The sequence below is a fragment of the Alosa pseudoharengus genome, unplaced genomic scaffold (genome assembly GCF_046254945.1).
Source record: "Alosa pseudoharengus isolate Yale_2024_CS ecotype anadromous, Long Island Sound unplaced genomic scaffold, YU_APseudo_1.1 YU_APseudo_1.1_scf_22, whole genome shotgun sequence".
Lineage (NCBI taxonomy): Eukaryota > Metazoa > Chordata > Actinopteri > Clupeiformes > Clupeidae > Alosa > Alosa pseudoharengus.
The window spans coordinates 15,215,097-15,238,616 of NW_027468680.1; the positions used below are offsets into that span (position 1 = coordinate 15,215,097).

The following is a 23,520-nucleotide window of genomic DNA, read 5'->3' on the forward strand; positions in this document are numbered from 1 at the left end:
ACTTCAGCGCCGCGCAGAGGACGTCTCTGAAATCAATTCAGAGTGGTGTCGTCCACCAAGTGATTTGACTTTAACTGACCATTGCTCTGTTTTTTATTTGGCACATCAAAGTTATGACGTGTATGTATGTGTGTGTGTGTGTGTGTGTGTGTGTGTGTGTGTGTGTGTGTGTGAGAGAGAGAGAGAGAGAGAGAGAGAGACTAGGTAATTGACATGATTGTGTGTATGGTAATGAAGTCTCAGTAGCCCAATATCATATTGGATAAAGTCATGTTAATCACATGGTTAATTATGTATGTGTGGTATTAGACTGTTATTCTGTATGCATTCCATTGCCACAGTCTCTTTGATCTAACTTGTGCTACCCTGCGTCTGACTTACAGGGCCTGTTTGTTTTCGTCTTGGCTTTGGTATATTCTTGTGAGGGCGAATCTTTCTGCGAGACACAGACAGGTTTCCTGGGACCAGACTCTCACCCACATGACTATAAATAAGTCCAAAAATACCATGGCACTCGGACAGCAATCCTCATCTCCCCCCCCCCCCCCTCTCTGACACTCACCATGACCTCCTCATGACTGACTTAGTGAGTGAAAGCACGGGAGAGAGCAAAAGAAAAGGAGAAGTGAAAGTATGCAAAGAGAGATATTCAGGTTATGCAAGAAGTAAAATAAAGAATAAAGTAAAAGGAAAACAGGAAAGATATGATGAAATGACACAGAGGGAGCTGTGCAGACACAGAGAGAGAGGAAATACAAGAGCCCTCCCCAGTGGTGGAGGATAGAATGTCTACCCCTCCCTCACTATTTATTTATACACACAAACAGTTTTTCTGTTTTCCTGGAGACAAACAGGGGGTGGGATAACTCTCTCCCTCTCTCTCTATCTCCGTCTTGCAGTTTCTGTATCGACACAGACACTTCTTTAAGATTGTTCGGACATACCAGAGGATTTAACTGGAAACGTAATCAGGAAGTGAGGCTATTGGAAACTAACAAAAGAACAAAGTTGGCAAGGGTGAGTGTGTGTGTGTCATGCTAACGTCACAACAAAGGGCTTAATATGAATGACATTTGGATGCTTTTGTAGCACAATTGATTTGGTTGATGCGTGTATGCATTTTTTTGTCCTCACCTGGTGTTATTAGTGACTGTTTTCTGGGATAACATGAAGGGTGGTTGGATGTTTTTATTTTTATGAGTTTAACAGTTATTGTTTTCTTTGATAGAGTCACATACTAATAATCATGCATACTAGGTTGACACTAGGTTAAAAGATTTACCTTTGTGAAATTGTAATGATCCTGAAAAAAGGACTATGTAGCTACATATTCAGTCTTTCCTCTAGCTACCTCCAAGCTCGCCACTAAATGGAGACGACGGAGACAGCAATTACCCCTGATGGATGTCTGGAGCAAGAGGCAAAAGCATATATGCCCTCTGTGGGGGGTGAGCTTGAGGGAGAGCCTCAGCCAACTCAAGGAGTAGCATCAGACTATCCCTGGACAGGGAACCCAGTGGGCATCACAGAGGACAAACAGGTGCACGTCCACATCACAGACTCGGTGCACCCTCTGTTTGTGGAGATGTGTTCTCCATCCCCTGTGCAGACGTCTCGTGTCACGTCAGCTCCACTGTCTGCACAGGCTTCGGCTCCAGCTAGTATGGAGCCATCTGCCCCAGGACCCATGCAAACCTCTTCCTGTGTCGCTGCTCAAACCTTAGCCTCTCTCAGTGAGCACCTGACTCCTCAGCTCCCTATGCAGTGCTCACGTTCTCCATCTCCTCCCTTAACAGGCGTGTTTACCATCCAGGCACAGACTTCTGCTTCTTTAACTGTAAATGCCTGTGGACAGACAGAAGTTCATCAGGCCCCTCCAACAGAAATTGTGTCCCAACCTCCCCAGGCAGTCCTTTCTATACCTGGTCAGGTGTCTGCTCCTCACCTGACCCAGACACCTCCCCTTACACCTGCGCAGTCTTGTGCTTCTCTGGCAATGCAAATCTCTCCGCTTTGCTTTGCGCCGCTGCCTGTGCAAACATCCCCTCCACCACAGTGGGCGGTGGAGGAGAAGGTGGCTGCTCGTTTCGGGACGTGCCTGGAGGAGGTGGGTGTCCTGGAGCGCCGGCGGGAGGCGCTGGTGCACGAGCTGCTGCAGCTGGAGCAGCCCATGATGGAGGCGGTGCGGGCGGTGCGGGCGGAGCTGGCTCAGGCGTACGGGCGGCTGACGCGGGCACAGCTGCAGCTGTTGTGGCGGCAGGAGGACGTGAGGCAGGTGAAGCGGAAGCTGCTCAACGTGACCAGGCACAGCATCCAGAGCCAGGTGGATCGATCTGTCGGCACTGCAGTATGAGGTGGCTCAGTCTGTCATCATGCAGGTAAGTTAGAGCAGGTGCTGTAGCACACAGCTCACACACAGATTAAAAAAGTGAATTCCAGCTATGCAGGTACAGGGATACCATATACCACACATACACACCAAAGTCCTCAAGTATGCAACCATACAACGCAATAACTTAGCTTGCATAAGAACCCTTTTAGTGCCTTCGTACTCTATGTTGCATCATAAACTGTAGATGTGTGTTTTTCACATTAGTATTTGTATATTTCTTCAACTCTGTAGCACTTTGAGATTGCTTAATATTTGGTGCAATACAAATAAAATGTATTATTATTATTAACTCCACATGTTGGAGTGCCACGTGTATAATTATTTGAATCCATAAGTGTTAAGTGTAGCTGATCTGACACAAAAATGTGTTTTAGACATTTACTTTCTTTCACACACACAAAGAAAAAACAGTCATTGCTTCTTGGTAGAGATTATGATTGGTTTTTACCTTATCTCGCCACTAGGAGGAGCTCCAGTCCCAGGTCCTGGATCATTTACAGGAGGTGGCCCAGCTTCGGGAGGACCACAAAAAACAAATGGATAGTCAGCAAAACAATCTAAAGAAACGCCGACGCCGTCATACCATGAGTGACCTTTCTCACTGTCGACGCTTCTCTGCTGACCTCAGTCGCTACACGTGCGGCAGTATGAAGATGCTGGAGGATTGGTAGTACTTATTGGTATTTTGAAAAAAAGTGCAAATAGGTTAGGTCAAGTTTAGGTGTAACCTATAACTGTGGAGCCAACCTACAAAAAGAGAGTTCTCCATAGAATATTGTACATCATGGAGAAAACATAGATGCAGAGGGAATGTTTTCTTAACTGCCATACAACAGACATTTATAATTCTAATTAAAGCTGCAGTTGGCAAGTCTGACAGATTGAGGGGACTTAGCCAAAATGGTGAATGTTTACAACTCTCATGCCCCTCCCCCACTACCACCGAGCACCCTCTCATCGAGTTTGTGCTCATCAGTGAGCACCAGACTGCACCAGACTGTGATTGACAGTCAGATCTCACACAGCCCTGCTCTGATTGGACCAGAAGAACCGGGAGCTGTGGATTTTTGCAAAACAAATAACAGGCTCTAGGTGGAGGTAGAAGTGCGGGTTTTTTTCTAAAACCGGCAGATTGATGTTGTTCTGTAGTGTCGGTTTCAGTGAATATGATCAAAGAATTCTTGCCAACTGCAGTCACTATTTACTTCTAATTATAGTCACTATACAGTATTTGTATGTGTTTGGTGTTTGTGTGTGTGTGTGTGTGTGTGTGTGTGTGTGTGTGTGTGTGCCACAGGTATGAGCCTCGTGTGCTGGCCCTGCTGAGACGCAGACAGACTGCAGAGGAGGTGCTGAGGAGGAGCAGGGAGCTCACGGAGGAGCTGAGGACTCGTCTCCTACCCCTACAGGAGGAGGTGCACAAGCTCACGCTGCAAAGGAAATGCCTGGAGCAGAAGATTGCACTGATGGAGCGGGAGAGGGAGGAGAGTGCCACACAATACAAGGTATGAGGAGAGAGAGAGGGGGGGGTGCAGTAGGACAGAGGAAGGGGCCGGAAATGTCAAGCAAAACCACTCAAAATCAAATCTTTTAGCATTGTTGAAAGAATATCAATGAATGCATCAATATATGACTGACTGATTGTCTGACCGATTAACTGACTGATTGAATGAATGAATGAATGAATGAACGAATGAATGAATATTCTTAATCTTTAAACTTTTACTCAGGAGAGCATCTTTTATCTGGAGGAGACTATGAGAGAGCTGAAGGCTGATCTGCAGATGCAGAGGATGGCCAATGCAGAGCTGAAGCAGCTCAAGAACAGCCTTCTACTGAAGCTTCAGTCTTATGGGTATCCACTACTTTCACTAGACCTCACATTATACAGACAAGAGCAATCGTATTATCATGCATGTACTACTTCATGATAGTTAGAGATGCTCATCCCTGTGGAGGAGTGAGGGTAGGCAAACATGTGACTTTGTGTTGCTTATATCTTAGATGCATTCTGAAAGGTTCAGAAATGAAAAAATACTTTCAGTTTTCCTTTCACATTATTTTGTGTAATTCTGAATTCAAAGACATGACTTTGTCTATGTAGTTCTTACAGATTTGAAAACGAAGACCTTTCTTCCCCCTTGCATTTGTAATAAACAATGCTATATTTTCTACACAGGTGTAGCATTAGCATCAGTGAGCATACAGACATGGCCAGTGGTGGAGGAGAAGACTTGTGAGCAGTCACTATTGGAAGATCAATTTACCCAGGAGCCAGTTATTATCATGTAATCAACATATATGATCATCTGTATGTTTGCAGTGATATTTCAACATATATGTTAAATAGTCTATTGTTGATCATGTATACTCTGCTGACCCTGCCAAACACATTTTGGCAAAAGATTATAATCTAAAATATACATATTGAAATATGCTATGATTATAATGCTGAGCACTTCTGAAAGTTTGATTGAAGTGATTCTATGTATGATAGGTGTCTAGGCCCACAGTGATTATGTCATTGTAAAGGCATGTTTAAAAGAACGTGTCTGAATGTGCATTAAATCAACCTCACTTGTCTGATGTAGCTATAGCAATCTAAATCAAAATGAGAGATGAACCACAACATTCTTTCCCTAAACAAATTATTCTGACTTTTTTCAAATTTGTGAACAGATTCAAATAGGCCTATAGTATTTGTCTACAACAGTCATGCTGTTCATCACATTTAAACTGAACTGAGCAAGGCTACACATAATTTAGTTGTACCTGTGTATAATGACAATAAACATACAAATTAATTCATATACAATAAACAAATTCATTCATTCATTGTCATAAGAATTGCTTTCCATATGACATCACCAGAAACCACTCCCCACAGGTCTGTAAACCTGTCCAACATCCTATGCTGGGATAGACTCATTAATCTGTCTGAGATATAATCTGGCTGGCACCATTGCCAGTACTGCTACTGCAGTTAATTTGCAGTAGCAGTACTGTAGTCTTGGTGGTGTGTCCCACTTGTCTATTGTCCCGCCACTTTCCTAATGTCATATACTGTCCTGTGCCACTTGCCTACTGTCCCGGGCTACTGTCCCATGGATTAGGGTTAGGGTTGGTTAGTTGTACAGGACTGTGTCGCAGGACTGTAGGCGAGTGGCACGAGCCCCCAACAACAGTACAGTATTTTTTTCTCCCTACACAAACCACATGCATCTATGACAAAGCAATATCTGATTTTTATTGTTGACATACTTTTACTTAGGATAAAAAAATATTGTAGGGTAGCCTATTTGAAGATGCATATTGCATGTGATCCCAAGGCTACTTAGCCTAACGAGCCAGACCCGCTAGGGTGCGTCTAGATTTCTAGGCTAAAGGCTACTATTATTTACCTTAAAAACAGATTAATGTAAATATCATGCCCAAAATGACCACTGGTCTTCTTATTTATCTTGGTACATATTCTTTGTCCACCATAAATAAAGGATAAAAGTCACTGAATTAGGTTTAATCAAAAACAATACATTAGACCATTAGACCTAAGAAGTGAGTTGTTAGCATACGCCAGAGCCGTATAAAGGTACTGGCACGGCGCGCTATACAGATAGGCTACAGCATGCCACCAGAGAATTTCTAATGGGTTCTGATGCCACTGTTGTAGCCTAGGAAGAGTGACTTTTAGCCTACTTTGAAAACTGACAAAAACAGGTATAACCTCTTAGACATCATGTAGGCTAGTAGGCCCTACTGACTAGGCCTACTCCTGCAGTTAAAACAGCCACTGTGTTTTGAGAAGGCACACTTGTAAGAGCCTTTCAGTTAAAAGTATTTTAGAAATTGGGTCAAGTGGAAAGGGGAAATGTTGGCTTTTTAAATTTCTTAAGGATACTGGCTTAGGCCTAATAAACATGGTTTAATAGCAGTGTCCAGAAGATGGCAGTAATGCAACTATCAGGATGCAGGCTGTCGTAAAATCTCAGAGAAGAAGAAGGCAAACTTCTCTGCTTGTAACATTTACGAAGTGAAATACTCTATGGAAATACTTTACAATGGATGATCGTCAACTGGATCTCACCGAAGAGCAAATAGCAATCAAGTCCAAATACCCAGCTATCAATAAGAAATATGAATGTGAGTAATGCTGAGAGGCTGTGTATCATCTACTGAAAGCTAACTTATGCTAGCGATTGCTAGTTAGCCAAGTTTTGGATCTGTTGGGTTTCACGTGGTGTGTTTCAGAACAGTGTGTATATTTATTAGAAACAATGACAGTATAGCTCGAAAGACACAATTCTCCAGTTACAGCTGAGTGGCAGTGGCAGTCTGTAACAGTGTTGCGTCTCTCTTGTATGTAGATTCTGATCCAGGAAGTGAGTTTACACACAGGACTTTGCCCTATGCCCCTGTGGCGATTACAATAAAGCAGAGACTAAATATCATGAAAACAAGTACAGTCAGGTATCTTTTAGAACATTGGAAATGGGATGGACATGGAACATTCACCATTCATAGCTAATCCCCACTCACAACTGTGGCGCAAGCGGCAGCACCATACCACATTTGGGTCTCAATGCCCATGGGAACCCAGGTTCGATTTTGGCCTGTGGTCATGTCTCTATCCCTCCTATCTCTCTCTCTCCCATCCACTTCCTATCTCTCTCCATTGCCCTGTCGATATAAAGGCAAAAGGCCAAAAAAAAATATATATATAAAAAAAAACTTTAATAAAACATTAGACATAAAGAAGTATGTGGAAATCACAGCTAATTCAACACTTCTTGTGTGTTTTGCAGATTTGGATCACACTGCAGATGTACAGTAAGTAACTCTGGTTGAAAGTTTTAATTGGGTCCTTGTAATATAGCCACCAGAAGGTGACACTTGGTGTTCTCTGTTTCCCAGACTCCACTCCTGGGGTGATTCCCTGGAGGAGGCGTTTGAGCAGTGTGCCATGGCGATGTTTGGTTATATGACCGACACAGAGACCGTAGAGCCTATTGATACGGTGGAAGTAGAGTCAGAAGGTGAGACTGACTTCAAAACGCTGGAGACTGGTTTTGACCCACTAGAGGGTGCCCTGTTCTTTTAGATAAAATGCATAGACAGAAATAGATTTGTTGGTTGACTGTTTCTTTGTGTTTGGGGAAAAAAATGCAGATATTGTAGTAAACCTGTAATAAAAAACATTGATGTACGTGTGCGAAGTCAACTCTATCAACTGTTTGATAGATAATAGTCTTAGGGTTGCCTTAAAATTTGATCTGTTTAACTGGACTGATCATGAGTGCAATTACTTCCCTCTAGCCCTGCCCCAGCTGGTCTCTATTGACATTACATTTTAGTTTGTGACTCGAGTCCATTTGCGGAGCACTCTAGAATCTTTGGTGTCAATGGCCTCCTTTCCAGACTGACCTGCAGAGCAAATGAAAACTCCCAGGCTACCAGACCACCGTTTTCTGGCGGAATCTGGTCCGGTCTCGGGCCCGCACCTGAGTTCAGTAGACTGCATTCACATTACCAAAATTAAGCGAACCAACAAAAACCAACACAATCCAAACAAATTCAGGTCTGGATCAAAGGGTCTAGTGTCAATGAGCCCTTCATTTATCCTCATAATTACAAAGAGCATATGTAAGAAGACATCAGCAGCATACCCATAATTACCATAAAAGACAACATACATCAGTCATCACATTACACATTTTACAGGGTGGTTTACATTACTTTAACAAAAGCCATAACACTGCTGTCATCTCTCCTCACAGGGGAAGACATGGAGTCACTTCTATTCCATTTCTTAGACGACTGGCTGTATAAATTTAGTGCAGATCTTTTCTTCATTCCAAGGGTATTGTCTCATACATTTTTTTTATCTTGAATGCCGCAGGGCTGTTTGTATGATATACGACACCATTTGATCTTACGTAGGTTGCATGAGATGATTTATTTAAGACATAACAGGCTTTGTGGTGTTTTCATGAGATGGTTATGGAATTTAGCAGACTCTTTTGTCCAAAGCGAATAATATAAGGCGATAAGGAAGGATACTTACCTCATGAACAAGATATTTTGAAAAGTCTTAAAAGAGAACTCCAGGATTTTCAACTAAATAGAGGGTCTAGGTTGAAAAATCATGGAGAGATCCCCTTTTAACCTACCAAGTGCATGTGTAAATATTCTGTTAATTTGATATCTAAACTGTTTTTTAATTGTTCTATTTACATTCAACATTTCTTTGTAGGAAGTAAAAGTCCTGCACATTGACAGAATACGTTTCAGAATCCGATCAATTGGGTGAGTTTTCACATTATCACTCAAACCATTTTTAATGACCACAGAAGCAATGAAAGCACATATCCGCTTTTGGTTTGCTTAGCATACACACCCCTCTTAAACAGTGGAGACTTGCATTATGGTGACTCAGTGCAAATACTCATACAAAGGGTTCCCTGTTCTAACGAATTCTTGTTGAAATGATCCAACATGCCGCAAGAACATCTATCACGCTGTCGTTGGCACGGATATTTAATTGAACTCACTAATTTGCCAACCATGATTTGCAACATTGTTTAGCTAAGTGTTGGTTGAAATATGAAAGCCACAATTGTTCAGTTATATTTAGCTTAAGTTTGACTTGGCTCTTGCTTTTGGCGTCATGTGTGTATTCCTTCCATTCCGGTCATACCCTCTTCCAGACATCTTTTAGATTAAAAGCTCCGAGATGGCACATTAGGTACTGTAGTGTAACATTTAGTGTTGATTCAACACAATAACTTTAAGTCTTTTGCATTGTGTTGTGACTTCCATGCATTCCGGTTTTCTCTCTATAGGTGGGGAGAAGAGTTCAGTCTACCCAAACATCCACAGGTGAGCTGCATACCTCTTAACCAGGGCCCTGTTCATAATGGTGTTTTGAGCTGTCAAAAGTTATAAAATTAAATTAAATTAAATTAAAATTAAATCAAGGCAACAGATACAAATTCAAATCTTGCTAGTGATGTATGAGGTGAACTGACACTAGTTCTCATCAGTATTGCGTTGATCTTTCCAAATACCCACCTCACCCAGAGGTGGGAACAAATATATCAAAAACTATTTTGTTTACAAACTACAAATACTGGCTCATGAAGGTGCCTTAAAGTCAACGGTGGGGGCCCAAAAGACCATCAAGTGACTATGATAAGCATAACCCATTGTCATGGTTATAGGTAGTATATTGAACTGAGTGATGAAATTTGGCTTATTTGAGAAAAAACAAATGACAGATTTTTCTTGAAAGTATTTATTTGAAATACCTTAAATATAATCCCTCAAAGTATTTTGTTACAAACTGCATTCTGCATTCCAATCCTGCAAAACAAATTACAAAATACGCTAAGTAAATACGTCTTTTAAATACATCTAAGATAAATACTAACCATGTCTGACCTCACCCACACCCAGCTAAATGACTGTTTGTACAGTGGCTGGAATAGCAGATGGCTCATACCACTGACGCCTGCTACTCCCACTCTTTGTTTTGACTTTGCTTTGATTTGCAAGTGACATCATTGCTGCAACAATAGATTACAGAAAGGTCTTGTCTTTCTGAGGACAAAGTTAGCAAACAAATGGCAGCTTATTTTATTAATGAACACAAAGGTGATGGTTATGTTACTAAGAACTAATACTAGTTTCTGTGTTCATGTAGCCATAACACTTCTGTGCAACATTAGTACATGTACAACACCAAAGTAAATCTAGGGTTAGATAATAATGTTGTCTGCTGTGTTATTTTCCCCAAGATGATAAATAAAACAGGACTTGTTTTCTTGCTTCCTACAACTATTGCAGATTTAGACATGATCTGGTTTGGTTTTATCGTCAGCTGTGGATATTCTTACTAGCCTGCCTGGCTCCACCCGCCTGTATATTGGCTTATTTTCTTTCACCGAGATATCGGTCTGGGAACACTCAATGTGTCAACGTTTCCATCAGCCACCAGGGTGTTGAGCAATTCAGTGACCCGTGGGGATGACGCTACAGTTTAGAAACAGGCAGTGGCAGTGGTAGAGCTAAATGACAATACAACGGTAGTAGCAATGTCAGCCAACATCAAAGAATTGCAGCCATAAAAGCGTGTACATTTGTACATCAAAGGTGTTTCCTTACTACCAATGTGTTTTTTTTTATCAGTTTGCAAATGTTAGTAGTAGTGGAGTATAATACAAAGTATTATACAAGTATAATACAAAAATAACGCCAAGTCTACACTCATTAGGATGCTGCGATCGGAAACATTCTCCAATTGAGTTTTCCCAGACCCCATTCAAAGTGGCTATATAGCTATATGCTTGGTAGTTAGATGTATGATTTTGAGGAAAAGGTATTTTGATTTGTGAGAATGAACAACAGGAGATATAAGTGAATCTGACAGGTTTTACTTGGACTTGCACTGGAATAAGGACTCCATGTAGATGAATTTTTTCTATATCCAGTGTTTGTTTGACTACTGTATTGGTCATGAGAGAGTTAAATATTTAGTTTCAAAAGAACACCTTGTCCTTTGTGTGAGTGCCAGAACCATCATCCTGAAGATACTTCACACTAAATGAACTCATTCAGATGTTTCAGGTTTCTGCTGGTGTTATCTTTAAATGGACATGTCCTAACATTAATCTCTCATTTTAATTGACTAAACATGTTAATCTTTGAATTTTCCCTGCCAGGGAACTGAGGTCAAGGCGATCACGTATTCAGCTATGCAAATACACGACAAAGACAAGCCAGAGATCTTTGTCATTATTGACATCTGAGGATGGAAAATTTAAGCCGACAACCAACAAGAAAACCCAAACACATCTATTCACATCTTACTTGTGTTTGTGAAGGAAAAGAGTTAACTTAGTAAACATGGTTTCCATGCCATGCACTTGATTGGACATTGGACATATATATAATCATTATTTTGTACCTTTGGTACAATATTCTCATTAAGACCATGTGTATGCTATGTATATACTGACATTGATTTGTACACTGATCAATATTTATTAAAATCATTTATATAACTAGTAAAACATTCGCTTTCCTTTTACCATATATACAGTCAGCAACCAAGAAACTCCAAACACACATTTACTTCTTACTTTGTAAAAAAAAGAAAGAAAGAAAAGAAAAACAGGCATTACTTATAAGATTTGTTTGTCATACACAAGTTTAATCTGACTTTGCAAACATGGTTTCCACAAGAGGTATGGTTTTTCCTTTCTTTATAATACAGAAATGTCTACCTTTTGAAAAGAAAAAAAAAATCTGACCAGGAGAACTTTTCCACGACATTCTAATTTTTTGAGATGCACCTGTATGTGAGAAATGTCATTACAGTTTAAACTTTAAATATTCAAGACAAAAAGAAATACTATCCATCCTGGGTTTAAATTCAAAGGGACTTTGAATTTGGTCTGCTGTGAAAGGCATCCGAGCCGGAGAAGATCAGTTATTCTCCTGAAATGTGTGACAGTATTTTATACTTCTTGAGTCATAGTTTCAGTTGTCCCTTGAAGGTGTATATTACAAACGGCAATAAACCTCTTAACAGTCTTGATTTCATATCCTTATTCATATGTATAGACATGGACAAAGGAGAAATACCATGCGCAGCACTGTAATCGCACACACAAAAACCTGCAATCTGATGAATCTAATCAGTGACCGCAATAAATCACCTCAGTTGTTAGGAAGCCGCAACCAGACAAGATTCATCATGCTCCACGGAACAAAAGCGTGAGCAATAATCCAGCGTGACTGCTCGGAGGCTTTCTATTATCAGTTTGATTTTTCTCTATACCCGTGTGAATAGGGTTCAGTGCATAAGGCTACATGATGCGTCATTTGGCCCTGTACATAACCTGAGTTTTGATTTGGTCATAGATCTGTGTAGTCGTTTGGTTCAGGTGGTTTGTTAGGAGAATTGTGCAAAAACATCTGGCTGGCATGGTAGGATGAGACCAGTGGCGGTCCTAACTTGTATGACGCCCTGGGCAACCACCATCACCACCCACATATGGTGAATCCCCCACCCAGTGGGGTGACAGTGAGGTGAATCCCCTGCCCCCTCCTCCTTTCCCTTCTCAACTTCTGTGTGTGAGACCCTCTCAGCAGCAAGCTTGCCCATATGAGGATCCGCCACTGAGACCAGGGATGACATTTTTTTGTTTAAGATCATCCTCTGATGAAAATAAACTTTCTAACCTGGTTAAAACACGTCCATATGGTGATTTTATATGATCCATGAGTAAATAAGCACTCAAGGCCATGGCTGAGTATCTCCACTTTCCTATGTTACAAATCTAAGGAAGCAATCAGGTCAACCCTAGGAGTAATATTGTTGCCAGAAGCTAATAAGCTCTATGAATACTAAATGAAGCTATGAGATACAGCTAAACCATTTTAAGGACATAAAGGGAATGGTATAGGGTTTCATGTGGAGGCATTCTACATTTTTGTTAATTTCCCAGGGAATAATACAAAAATCTTCATGAAAAGCATCACCCACCACCAAGTTAAGGAAATACACAGTTTTTGTATCACAAACTAACAAATAGATTCAACCATACAAGAAATGGACATGGATGAAAATCTAGTACAAATGAAAAAATCTGTAAAAATCTGGCATATTTATTGCAATGACATTGAAATAAAGGGGACTGTTTGGCTTTGGCAGAGGTATGCCCTTTACTGACTGCCTCTATAGTATATGTTTTGTGTGATTTTTATAAATATGAAATAACAAGGCAGTACACACAAGGCCAAGGATAACACAAATGCATGAGAGAGCGATAGTGATGTCCATCCTGGTGTCAGTGGAGCCATGCACTGTAACAAGCAAAGTGGTGTTCTTTAAAAATCAAAACATGTACATCATGGGCCTGTTTAGGCGGATAATAATAACCTGTCCTCCCCCAAGCTTGAGAAATCTTCAGTAATTACAGCGCAATAATTCCTAAGTGTAACCATAGACCATGACATTGTGTCAAGTCACAAACACTTAAATCTGGCACGCTACATTTCCCAGACAAACATCTCCCAGACACCAAATCTGTTCTGAATTGTTTTAGACAGTATCTTAGTGACATGCTGTTTAATCATCATCATCATCATCATCATCATCATCATCATCATCATCATCTGGCTTGTTCTAAGCATATTCTAAAATCTTCAATGGGAGGTGAACTAGCACTGTAACCACTTTATTTTGATGCATGATGACTGCATACACTATACAGTTTTTCCACTGTAGTCTAGAGAAACAAGTTGTAACATGCACCTAGCCACCCAGCAACACATAAATAGAAGTAGGCTGACAACATCATGGCAGTGACATCATAGTATCTCCCATGTCAAATAGATCTTGTCTCGGGTTCCCCAAAACATCCCAAGGCACCAAGCAACATGGAAAAAAGCCTTTGTCAGTGTGCTGTCAAAGGTACTGAACTTTGAATACAAGTAGGCTATTCAATCCACCTACACAAATCATTCTTTTGTCCTGAGAGCTTCAATCAAGGTTTGACTGTTTCAGAATGAGATGGATATCTGGGAATACTAGTTCTGAGGCTTAAAGTGTATGTCACTCCTGTAAGTCATTATCAGATAGAAAGAAGTTAAACCCAGCTTTCCTAACAGATATACCAAAAGAGAGAAATCACTGGAAAAATACATACCCTGACTGAAATGGATTTGCCTCACCAGTACTTGGTCCAAAAGTTGATTTGACAATCGCAGGCTGATATTTGATCTATTATAGTTCTGGACCACATAAGAAGTTGTCAGATAGAAGAGACCGTCCCTGCCAGGAGTGAAAATGACAACAGGTTTACCACTGCAAAGGGTAAAGGTGATGTAAGGCAGTATGGGAGGAAATAAACTGCAACATGTTAGCTATCAGCTATTGACATTAGTTTGTCTTATCTCAACAAACAGTTTGTCTTATTCTCAACTGACTTTGTATGCAAAGATCAAAAATATGCATTTTTTCAACTGCCAAAAAATCATCATCAGGCTTTGTTTCAATCTACAGGACAATGGAGGGTAGAACAGTAATTCTAATGTGAGATTAGAAATCTGCACAATACTTTCCTACTGTTTACATTCTCAGTGAAAATGTGGTTTCGTTGAGAGGAGGATTTTCTTTTAAGTGGTAGTGGTACACATAAAATACTGGTATGGTGTGTCTATCCATAACTGAAAAGGCCTCTCTCTGCAACAAAATAAGACACCAGGCTGAAATCTTTGTATGACAGTCACACGATATGGGGGACTGTTTGTCAGTTTGACTGTTTGAAAATGTTGTGTTAAATTGATATGGAATAACCCATTTTTAAAGCAACACCAAAGAGTTTTTTGTACCTTAAAATAATGTTTCCAAAATCGTTTCAGTGGTTCATCAACTCGTAACAGGGTGAACGGCACTTTCTGCATTCGCTTCGCGGCCCTCTATCGGCTATAACCGCACTATGTAAGTTTGCTGGATCGGGTAGCGGATCTGTAGTTCGATGGAATGAGACATGAGAAACTACAAATTTGACTTGCATCTGATGTCAATACATCGTACTTTCATAAAATCATACAACATACAGTATTCTACCTTGTCTGTGGACATTGCTATTTGCAAAGCTGCTGGATAAACAAATAGGCTAGTGCGTGCGACAGAGGAAAAGTTCTTTGGTGTTGCTTTAAAGGCACACTATGCCAGATTTTCACCTTTTACAAAGCCAATTTGATGGTAAACGAATTTAAACAAACCTATAGCTATACAGCATAGACATAACGAGTCTCTACCGAGAAAACCAGCCATGCAACTTCCAAAAGCGACGCCCCAACAAATCTCGCGAGAATCGTGACACATTACCTTGTCAGTAGATATAGCTCTTTGGAAATCATTTTTGCCTGTTGTTAATCCTTCACCTCCACAACAAAAGCATTTGCATTGTGTACAGGGGGGATAAGTCATGAGAAGTTTGCTATTTACAATAGCAGAGTAACATATAAATACATCGTGACTCTAGAGGGAGCTCTACACTTTAAAAAAATACCTAATACCTAAATACCTAAACCTGCATAGTATACCTTTAATAATCAGTTTTGTTTAAATCAGGCACAGTTGATTGGTCAGTTAACAAGACAAAGTAGCAAGTTCCCGATGCTTAAGTGACCAATTTGCTTCATGTTCATTTCAACAATGCCATATCAGCACTGATCCCCAGAAAATGTAAGATGAAGACAGACCCATATTTCCCTGTCCTTTAACTGTAACACAATCTAACAATTACACTTATTTCATTACATACAATTACATTTCCAATGTATCGTTTGTGACACCAATTAAAAGGCACATATATTGTGGTGACTTCATTGGTGCATACCTGTTTAAAAATCCTGTTTAAGTTTGTAATAAAAATGCAATTATGCCCCATTGATGGCATTGTACAGACCGTACAATGGCTCACAAATTTAGAGACCGTTTTCAAGGGAGGAGATAAAGTTGATATACCCGTATTTGAACTCTGACTGATGTTCCAGCTCCTGTTCTTGTGGCCCCAACCACTGGACCTCTGCTTTAGGGAAGCCCTCAGTTTCAAACTGGACACTTGAGTTGTGGAGGCCCACTTCAATAATCAGCTGGGGTTCAGAATAGAATGCTTTTAAATGCAAACACAATGAAACAACAACAGTGTGTTATAGTATTTGTACTGCATTGAAAAGGACAAATGTTGTATTAAAGCAGATATTTGCCGGAATTTAGCTTTCTGAGACGTTATAGGCTAGTTAGTATCATTTTGGTGTACATAAAAAAAACAAGCCGCACACTAGTAATTCTGTGGTAGTTTAGTGGTCCTGATTGGACCATACTGAAAATGTATGAAAAGCTTTCACAGCTCAACTAAACTAAATTGCTAAAAGACAACAGTTAGCATGCTAGCTTATGTTTTTGTGTCTGGTACTTGGCAGACACTTTTGTCCAAAGGGGCTTACAGTAGGCTATATGAACGACACACCACACCTTTTAGGTACTCATTACACCTGCTTTGTGATCATTGTTTTGCAGATACAAAAGACTGTGTTCCCACACAGCAGGAATACCTTGGTAGGTATACAGTTACAGGGAAGTATTGTGCATCCCACAAATAAGGTCTGAGCTTTTTGTGACCAGATTTTCTCATTACAGAAAAAGACTTTGTTTCATCAGAGACAACAGTGACAAGGCACTCCCTTCAGAGAGGTCTGTGCAATTTTCTGTTCAGGTTTAACCAGAAATATAGTAGGGGAAATGGTGCCATGTCATTTCTTCAACGGTCCATTGTTCCGACCTCTCAATAACCCGAAAAATTCCCTTTGGTCCTACAGCCCACAAGTCCGACGACACATTTAAATGTTTAACACATTTAAAAGTCTCATAATGTTGGCTTCAAAGGGCCTAATGATTTGTTGATCAACTCAGGTGCGCCTGCAGGTGCACGGCCGTGCGCATAGTCTACTCAACAACGAGAAAGAATTTCCCCTGTGTGTGTGTGTATTCACACCAAATTGGCCTACCATAACTTCTCAGCTCTACACAGTATCCTATTAACTGCATGACAGTAGGCTATTTACAATTTTCTGTAAAGTTTGTAAACTCGTTATCAAAATCAACTTAATGCAAAACTGTATGCACACGCACACCTTTCGTTTGAGCAGGAGAGAGAATGTACCATATTTATTCTTGCAGGCGCCCCTGGATTAGATCATCTAACCTTGAGGCTACATGAGTGCTGTGCAATATGGTAAAATCAAGGCACCTTGAAAGCGGAGCATATTTTCATTTTTTAAGCACTGCAGTATGATGCAGTAGGCTTGAGTAGGCCTATAGCATTACAAAAAGAGAAAAAAATGCTTCTAAAATGTGAAATCGCTCTAAGCACTCGAGACTTGTGTTCTGCATAGCCTTCAGCCTAGCCTCTGCACCTTATTTAGCGACACTCACCTCCAAAATTGAGATAACTTTACCCTGTTGGACTTTGGACGGGCTAGCCTACATTTTTATTTTAGTTTTTCAAAGATAAACACTTAAATGTGTTAGGCTAATAAGCTAGAGAAAAGTAATTTCACTTGTTATTGTTGATTCAGATTTTAGATTACGCATGGGAGGTGATTCACAAAAGCCTAGCCTATATGGTCAGAACAATGGGATGTCACCCGGAGCAATGTCACCCGGAGCAGAGGGTTTATTTTTTTCAAAACTAAGGGATGTCGGACTAGTGACAATTTCACATACAAATGTCACTCCTTCACTCACCCTACAACAGGAAAGAACTTGCATGTTAAAGGGAAAATCACATGCAGCACTACCAATGTGGTTTATTTGATCAAATGTCCCTGTGGGAAAGCCTATGTAGGCAAAACACGCCGAGCCCTGAAGATAAGAATAAGTGAACATAGAAATAATATCAGAAACAACAATGAAAAGAGCCCTCTGGCTGTTCACTTTAACCAATCAGGACACCCACTCTCAACTTTGAGATTTATAGGGATAGAACAAGTCAAACAATACCGCAGAGGAGACATAGACAACCAGCTTCTAAAAAGAGAGGCCTTCTCGATCTACCACCTGGGAACTTTGGCCCCAAGGGGGCTCAATGAAGATTTTGAGGTTAGACCTTTCCTCTAATATGGACTGATAATATGGACTGTGAACAGTATTTGCATTGATGGGAATTTTTTGGAGGTCGGAACTAGCCTATGGAGCGTCGGAGAAATGGGTTGTGAGTATTGAACACATCAACATTTTTTCCAGTAAAAATATTTCCAATGAGGCTATTCACATAATTTCCAGACATTTAGCCTGGAAGCCAGCCAGAATGTAACTCCGCCCACAATATTTGGGGGTCGGGAAATTCGGTCTGGCCTTGCTCCATTGACAAGCTTGTATGCCTGTGTGAAAATCAGCCAACCAATCAAATTGTGACACAAATCCAACAGAACTGCTATAGCAGCTTGAATATACTGTTAAAGCGATGGTTCGGAGTAATTTCACCCTAGGGTCCTTTGCACCATGACCCCGAGCCAAACACCCTCCCAGAACCTTTTTTCCCTTGGTGTTCTGCAGTCGTGACGGAACCAACTTTTATCTCGTAAATTACCCCACTAATAATGCCCTGAATGGTACGAAACTTCTGCAGTAGTACAACTATGACCTTTAGTCCAATAACGAGGCATTAGAAAGTTTGTAAGTGCACCAGGAGTTTATTTAAATAAGGGACTGTACAATATTTACCGGGGGGGGGGAGGGCCGGTCGTCAGGGGGGGGAGGGCCTAAGATAATTTTTTAAGCCTTAGGGGAAGGCCCAGGAGAATTTTTTTGGTCTGGGGGGAGGGCCAAGGAAAATTATTTTTTCCTGATCCATTTTTTCCCCCTGATCAATTATCCGTTTTCGATATTTTAAAAGGTTTGTAGGCCAAAACATGATTCACGTCTCTCTGACAGAGTGGGCGAGTCCAAAAAGTCGCAACCCTACCTGAATCTCCCACAACTCCCCTCGTAAGCTTGCAGGTCACCCGCAGTTATGAGTCATAAACCAAATATTTTAATGATATTCGGGTCATTTGTGGGCGGGTCAGTTAAAATTAATTAAATATATATTTTCTACAAATAGGCCTACTTAAAATATCACGAGAAGGCTAGCATCAATACAGTAAAGCATCAATACAGTAAGTCAACAGTAAAGAAGCTGAAGACACGAGTTAAAATAATAAAGACACCCCTTCAGGAAAAGCGATATACTGTAGGCTATGGGAAATATTGGGAAAAGTTCTTAAAGAAGATGACAGTAGTACAAGTTATGGTCTATGTAGGCCTACTTCTTGCGAAGCCATTTAAAAGTATGACAGCCGAAACGGGCAGCCTTAAATCTGATGGCACAGACTACACAGCCATATCTACTGGTATGTATAGGTTCACGCATGCATAAAAGTTACCTTAGTTCGTTGTGTTTGTGACTTTAAACAGTGGATGTGCTTTAGTAAAGCTTTGTGCTTCATTCAGCATTTTAAACCAGTTCTTACGCTAACGTTTTGACCAGCAATGTATCTCTCTTGCCTACCTTGCCTCCCCATTTCTATTTTCGAAAGAAGTATGTCCATGGCCAAATCTTATCCTAGTGTTCTAATCCTTGGTGGTTGCGTGCGTCTTATTCTCATTCTCTCTCCTGCGCAAACATTATGTCCTGCATGCCTGCGTGTAGTTCTACTGCATAAAGTTTCGCAAATAAATTAGTTTGTTTTACAGAAATTGACTACTGCATGCAGGCTATAACCAAAAGCACACATTTTGTAAATAAGCGGGTCGGATCGCGGGTCGGGTATAATTTTGTCCTAATTAATATTCGCGGTCCGAGTTGCGGTCGGGTTGATTAAAATATCGGGTGACCGCGAGCCGCTTGTGACTAAACCCGCGCAACACTGGTTTGTAGCCCCATGTGTGTGTATGTGTGCTTATGACATTTGCTGGCCGTTTTAACCTTGTAAACGTCATTTTTCGACCAGTTTTATTTGATTCACGTAGGGGGGAGGGCCTAGGAGAATTTTTTTGAGCCGGGGGGAGGCCCCTGGAAAAAAAAAATTGACCAGGGGGGAGGGCCAGGCAGAACATTTTTAACCCGATCGTCTGGCGACCGGCCACCCACCCCCCCGCTAAATATCGTACAGTCCCTAAGACTTGCCTGATTATCTGCTACTATACCGCTGCGTCGACGTTTCTTCCGTGATTTGGGAAAAGCCCGTAAAAGTCCTGGCAGGAAGCATGCATAAGGATGTAGATCCAGGAATACACTATTTTTTTGTTCCTAGTCCAGTTTGCAACAATTATTAGTTAACACTAAGTTGTAAACACTTCGGAAAAAAAATATTAAAAACTGGATATACCAAAAAACGTTGATGTAATCGCTTCCTGCAAGGACTTTTACGGGCTTTTCCCAAATCACGGAAGAAACATAGACGCAGCGGTATATTAGCAGATAATTCAGATAAGCAGATAAGTCTTATTTAAATAAACTCATGTTGCACTTACAAACTTTCTAATGCCTCGTTATTGGACTAAAGGTCATAGTTGTACTACTGCAGAAGTTTCGTACCATTCAGGGCATTATTAGTGGGGTAATTTACGAGATAAAAGTTGGTTCCATCACAACTTCAGAATGTCATTAGTTTCTGACAGCGCTACTCGACCAGGGTTCGACCAAGGGAAAAAAGGTTCTGGGAGGGTGTTTGGCTCGGGGTCATGGTGCAAAGGACCCTAGGGTGAAATTACTCCGAACCATCACTTTAATGGGCGCAGCCATCTTGGAAATTCAAACTTGTGGTACTCTGGGTTTGACCGAGCTGACGAGTCACGGTAGAGCTTCAGAGGGCAAACCCTGGCAACTTTGAACTATTGAAAACAGCTCGGTGGACGACTTGAATGGACAAATAACACGGGCCAAGTTCAGACCGAAATTCCCGACCTCAAATGTTGTGGACTAGGTTAGGGCTGGCTTCCAGGCTACATATTTCCCCCACTGTATCTGATGACAGATAAGCATATGGACACTCTGCAACTGGTCCAAGTTTTCTATCCGTTTGTCATTCATCAAGTAATACCATGAACCTATGAAGGTCTGTGTTTTGGGCAGATTAAATATTTGCCAATACCATTCCTCACCTGCATACTCCACCTTCATCTCTGCTTTATCGGTTCCCCTGTCATCACTAACTGTGCAAAGGTACTGTCCTGCGTCCTGCGCTCGGACATCTGTGATTCTCAGAGAGGCGTTCCCTGTCCACAGTTCAGACACATAAAGTCTGGTCCGATTCTTGAAGTCAACACTCTGACGACTCAGTTGGTTCCGGCCATAATAAAAACTGTGCACAACTCTTGAATCGTCGACCCGCTGCCACGTTACCAGCAATCCTGGTGGAATTCCTTGTTGGGCCACAGGAGGAAAGGAGCAGCTGAGGACGGCATAGCTGCCTCTAACTGCCACCAAAGGTTCTGATGGGACCTGGACCTTGAAGGAGGCTGAGACAAAAAAAAAAGCAGAAAATCAGAACATGTCAGGAGGTTGGGAGGAATATCTGACAACCCATCTGAATGTGTAATAGGTCTTAAGTGGGGGAAATAAGTATTAAACACATTTAAAAGTATACTTTGTTCTTGACTTGTTCTTGACTAGACTTGTTCTTGCACTGTTGCACTGTTGGATTTACTCATTTGCACCATCACCATGACACTCACTCTCAGAGAGCACCTTACCTTACTATGCACAGAGAATCACTGGCTCAGTCCCTGCCTCAGTCATTGCAAGCGTCTCCTAATAGAGACCTGAAATTCCTGCAAGGGACTGATCCCTGTATTTCCAGGTTTCTGTAGTTTTGGCGACAGGGACGACTACCTACCCATAAAGACAGGAGGAGTGAACCAAGGGAAGTCCAGCAGCTGATAAAGCAATGGTTCCGGATATAGGAAGTGGATGGGAACTTGTACCGAGCGATCCAGGCTCCTCCTTCCAGGGATCCAGTGCTGCAGCTTTTACTGCCCTAGGTGTTGCGAGCTGAAGTGCTCACTAGCCTACACAACAACCATGGCCATCACGGGGTGGGGACAGGACCACAGATCTGATACGCCAAAGGTGCTACTGGCCCCAGATGCAGCATGAGGTGCAAAAGTGGTGTTCTGGTAGTCACAGATGTTTTCTCAAGGTTTACCCAGGCCTTTCCCACCCCTGATCAGAGAGCTTCCACCGTAGCTAAGATTCTAACTGAGAGATGGTTCTATGTGTATGGCGTGCCAAGGACAATCCACCCCGATCAGGGGCGCAGCTTTGAGGGGGAGCTGTTGAAGCGCCTGTGTGACATCTACTGTACGGCACAACAAAGAGTAGAACCACCGCTTATCATCCAGAGGGGAACGGTCAATGTGAAAGTTTCAACAGGACACATGACCTGTTCAGGACCTTACCCCCTGAAAAGAAGAGTAAATGGCCCCAGTTGCTCCCTCAGCTCCTGTTCGCCTATAATACCACCGTGCACCAGTCCACACAGCACTCCCCATACGAGCTGATGTTCGGTCAGAAGCCACAGTTACCAGTCGACCACCAACTTGGAAATACTGGAGGTGACCACGGGGACAGTACACCGACTGATTGGGTGGTGCAATATCAAGAGTACCTGACTTCTGTCTATGCTAGTGCTAGGAGACACAATAGGCTGCGGCATATCATAGGCATGGTGGTCCTAACACCGTACCCATATTACCACCTGGCACTTTAGTCTTTTGCAATAAGCATTTTCATGGTCGCCACAAAATCCAGGATACATGGGCGTCCACCAAATATGAAATTGTAGTGTCTGGATGGAATTGGCACACACTATATGATCAGGAGTATGGGGAAGAGGGCCCCCTTAAGACCATGCATCGCTCCGAGCTTAAACCTGTTCCCACCGGTCAAGATTCATCCAGCCTACCAGCATTGGCTGCTCCACAGTCTCATAGGGGTATCGGGAGGGAGCCAGGCCTTGGTAACCCTGCAGTTGGAAACCCGTTGAGGGTAGCCATAGTCCACACCAGGACTAGTGCTTAGCATCACAGTGACCAAGATGGTGTCAACTCTAGCCATGATCAGCTGTCCCAGGCTCATTTAAAAGGCATACTCCCAGGTAACCCTGAAGTTGGAGACCAGCTAAAGGTAGTCATAGCCATAGCTCACATCACTGTGGGGGCAGCCGTGGCCTACTGGTTAGCGCTTCGTACTTGTAACCGGAGGGTTGCTGGTTCGAACCCCGACCAGTAGGCCATGGCTGAAGTGCCCTTGAGCAAGGCACCTAACCCCTCACTGCTCCCCGAGCGCCGCTGTTGTTGCAGGCAGCTCACTGCGCCGAGATTAGTGTGTGCTTCACCTCACTGTGTGGTCACTGTGTGCAGTGTGTTTCACTAATTCACGGATTGGGATAAATGCAGGTCATTTGAATTGTTTGGCGCATGGGTGCTTATGGTTGTTGTCGCTGGAAGAACACAGCTTTTATTTAAGTCTGTGGATAACCCGTTGCTTTTAAAGAGAGCAAATGCACAC

General features: G+C 41.8%; 2 protein-coding genes and 1 pseudogene across 2 annotated transcripts; 2 read left to right on the top strand and 1 right to left on the bottom strand.

The window, feature by feature from the left end:
• Nucleotides 1-815: 815 nt before the first annotated feature.
• Nucleotides 816-5,188, top strand: LOC143139555 (syncoilin-like; annotated as a pseudogene).
• A 1,149-nt stretch (nt 5,189-6,337) lies between these two features.
• Nucleotides 6,338-11,460, top strand: zbtb8os (zinc finger and BTB domain containing 8 opposite strand). The gene is made up of 7 exons (XM_076300701.1): nt 6,338-6,532; nt 7,195-7,219; nt 7,304-7,425; nt 8,167-8,249; nt 8,643-8,695; nt 9,232-9,268; nt 11,110-11,460. The coding sequence occupies exons 1-7, from the start codon at nt 6,451-6,453 to the stop codon at nt 11,194-11,196; spliced, it is 489 nt and encodes a 162-aa protein (XP_076156816.1). The 5' UTR covers nt 6,338-6,450; the 3' UTR covers nt 11,197-11,460.
• Nucleotides 11,461-12,237: 777 nt separating this feature from the next.
• Nucleotides 12,238-23,067, bottom strand: LOC143139556 (butyrophilin subfamily 1 member A1-like). The gene is made up of 5 exons (XM_076300134.1): nt 23,016-23,067; nt 21,114-21,470; nt 15,933-16,080; nt 14,104-14,228; nt 12,238-13,258 (listed from the first exon to the last, which is right to left on the bottom strand). The coding sequence occupies exons 1-5, from the start codon at nt 23,065-23,067 to the stop codon at nt 13,131-13,133; spliced, it is 810 nt and encodes a 269-aa protein (XP_076156249.1). The 3' UTR covers nt 12,238-13,130.
• Nucleotides 23,068-23,520: the final 453 nt, after the last annotated feature.

Excerpts from the sequence above, each read along its gene's own strand:
- zbtb8os (XM_076300701.1), top strand. The coding sequence starts at position 6,451 with ATGGATGATCGTCAACTGGATCTCACCGAAGAGCAAATAGCAATCAAG. Across the intron at positions 8,250-8,642 it reads ATCTTTTCTTCATTCCAAGG|GAAGTAAAAGTCCTGCACAT; the intron begins GTATTGTCTCAT and ends ATTTCTTTGTAG. Across the intron at positions 9,269-11,109 it reads GTCTACCCAAACATCCACAG|GGAACTGAGGTCAAGGCGAT; the intron begins GTGAGCTGCATA and ends TTTCCCTGCCAG.
- LOC143139556 (XM_076300134.1), bottom strand. The coding sequence starts at position 23,067 with ATGGCTAGAGTTGACACCATCTTGGTCACTGTGATGCTAAGCACTAGT. Across the intron at positions 21,471-23,015 it reads GATGCTAAGCACTAGTCCTG|CCTCCTTCAAGGTCCAGGTC; the intron begins GTGTGGACTATG and ends TTTTTGTCTCAG. Across the intron at positions 16,081-21,113 it reads GATGAAGGTGGAGTATGCAG|CATTCTATTCTGAACCCCAG; the intron begins GTGAGGAATGGT and ends TGCATTTAAAAG.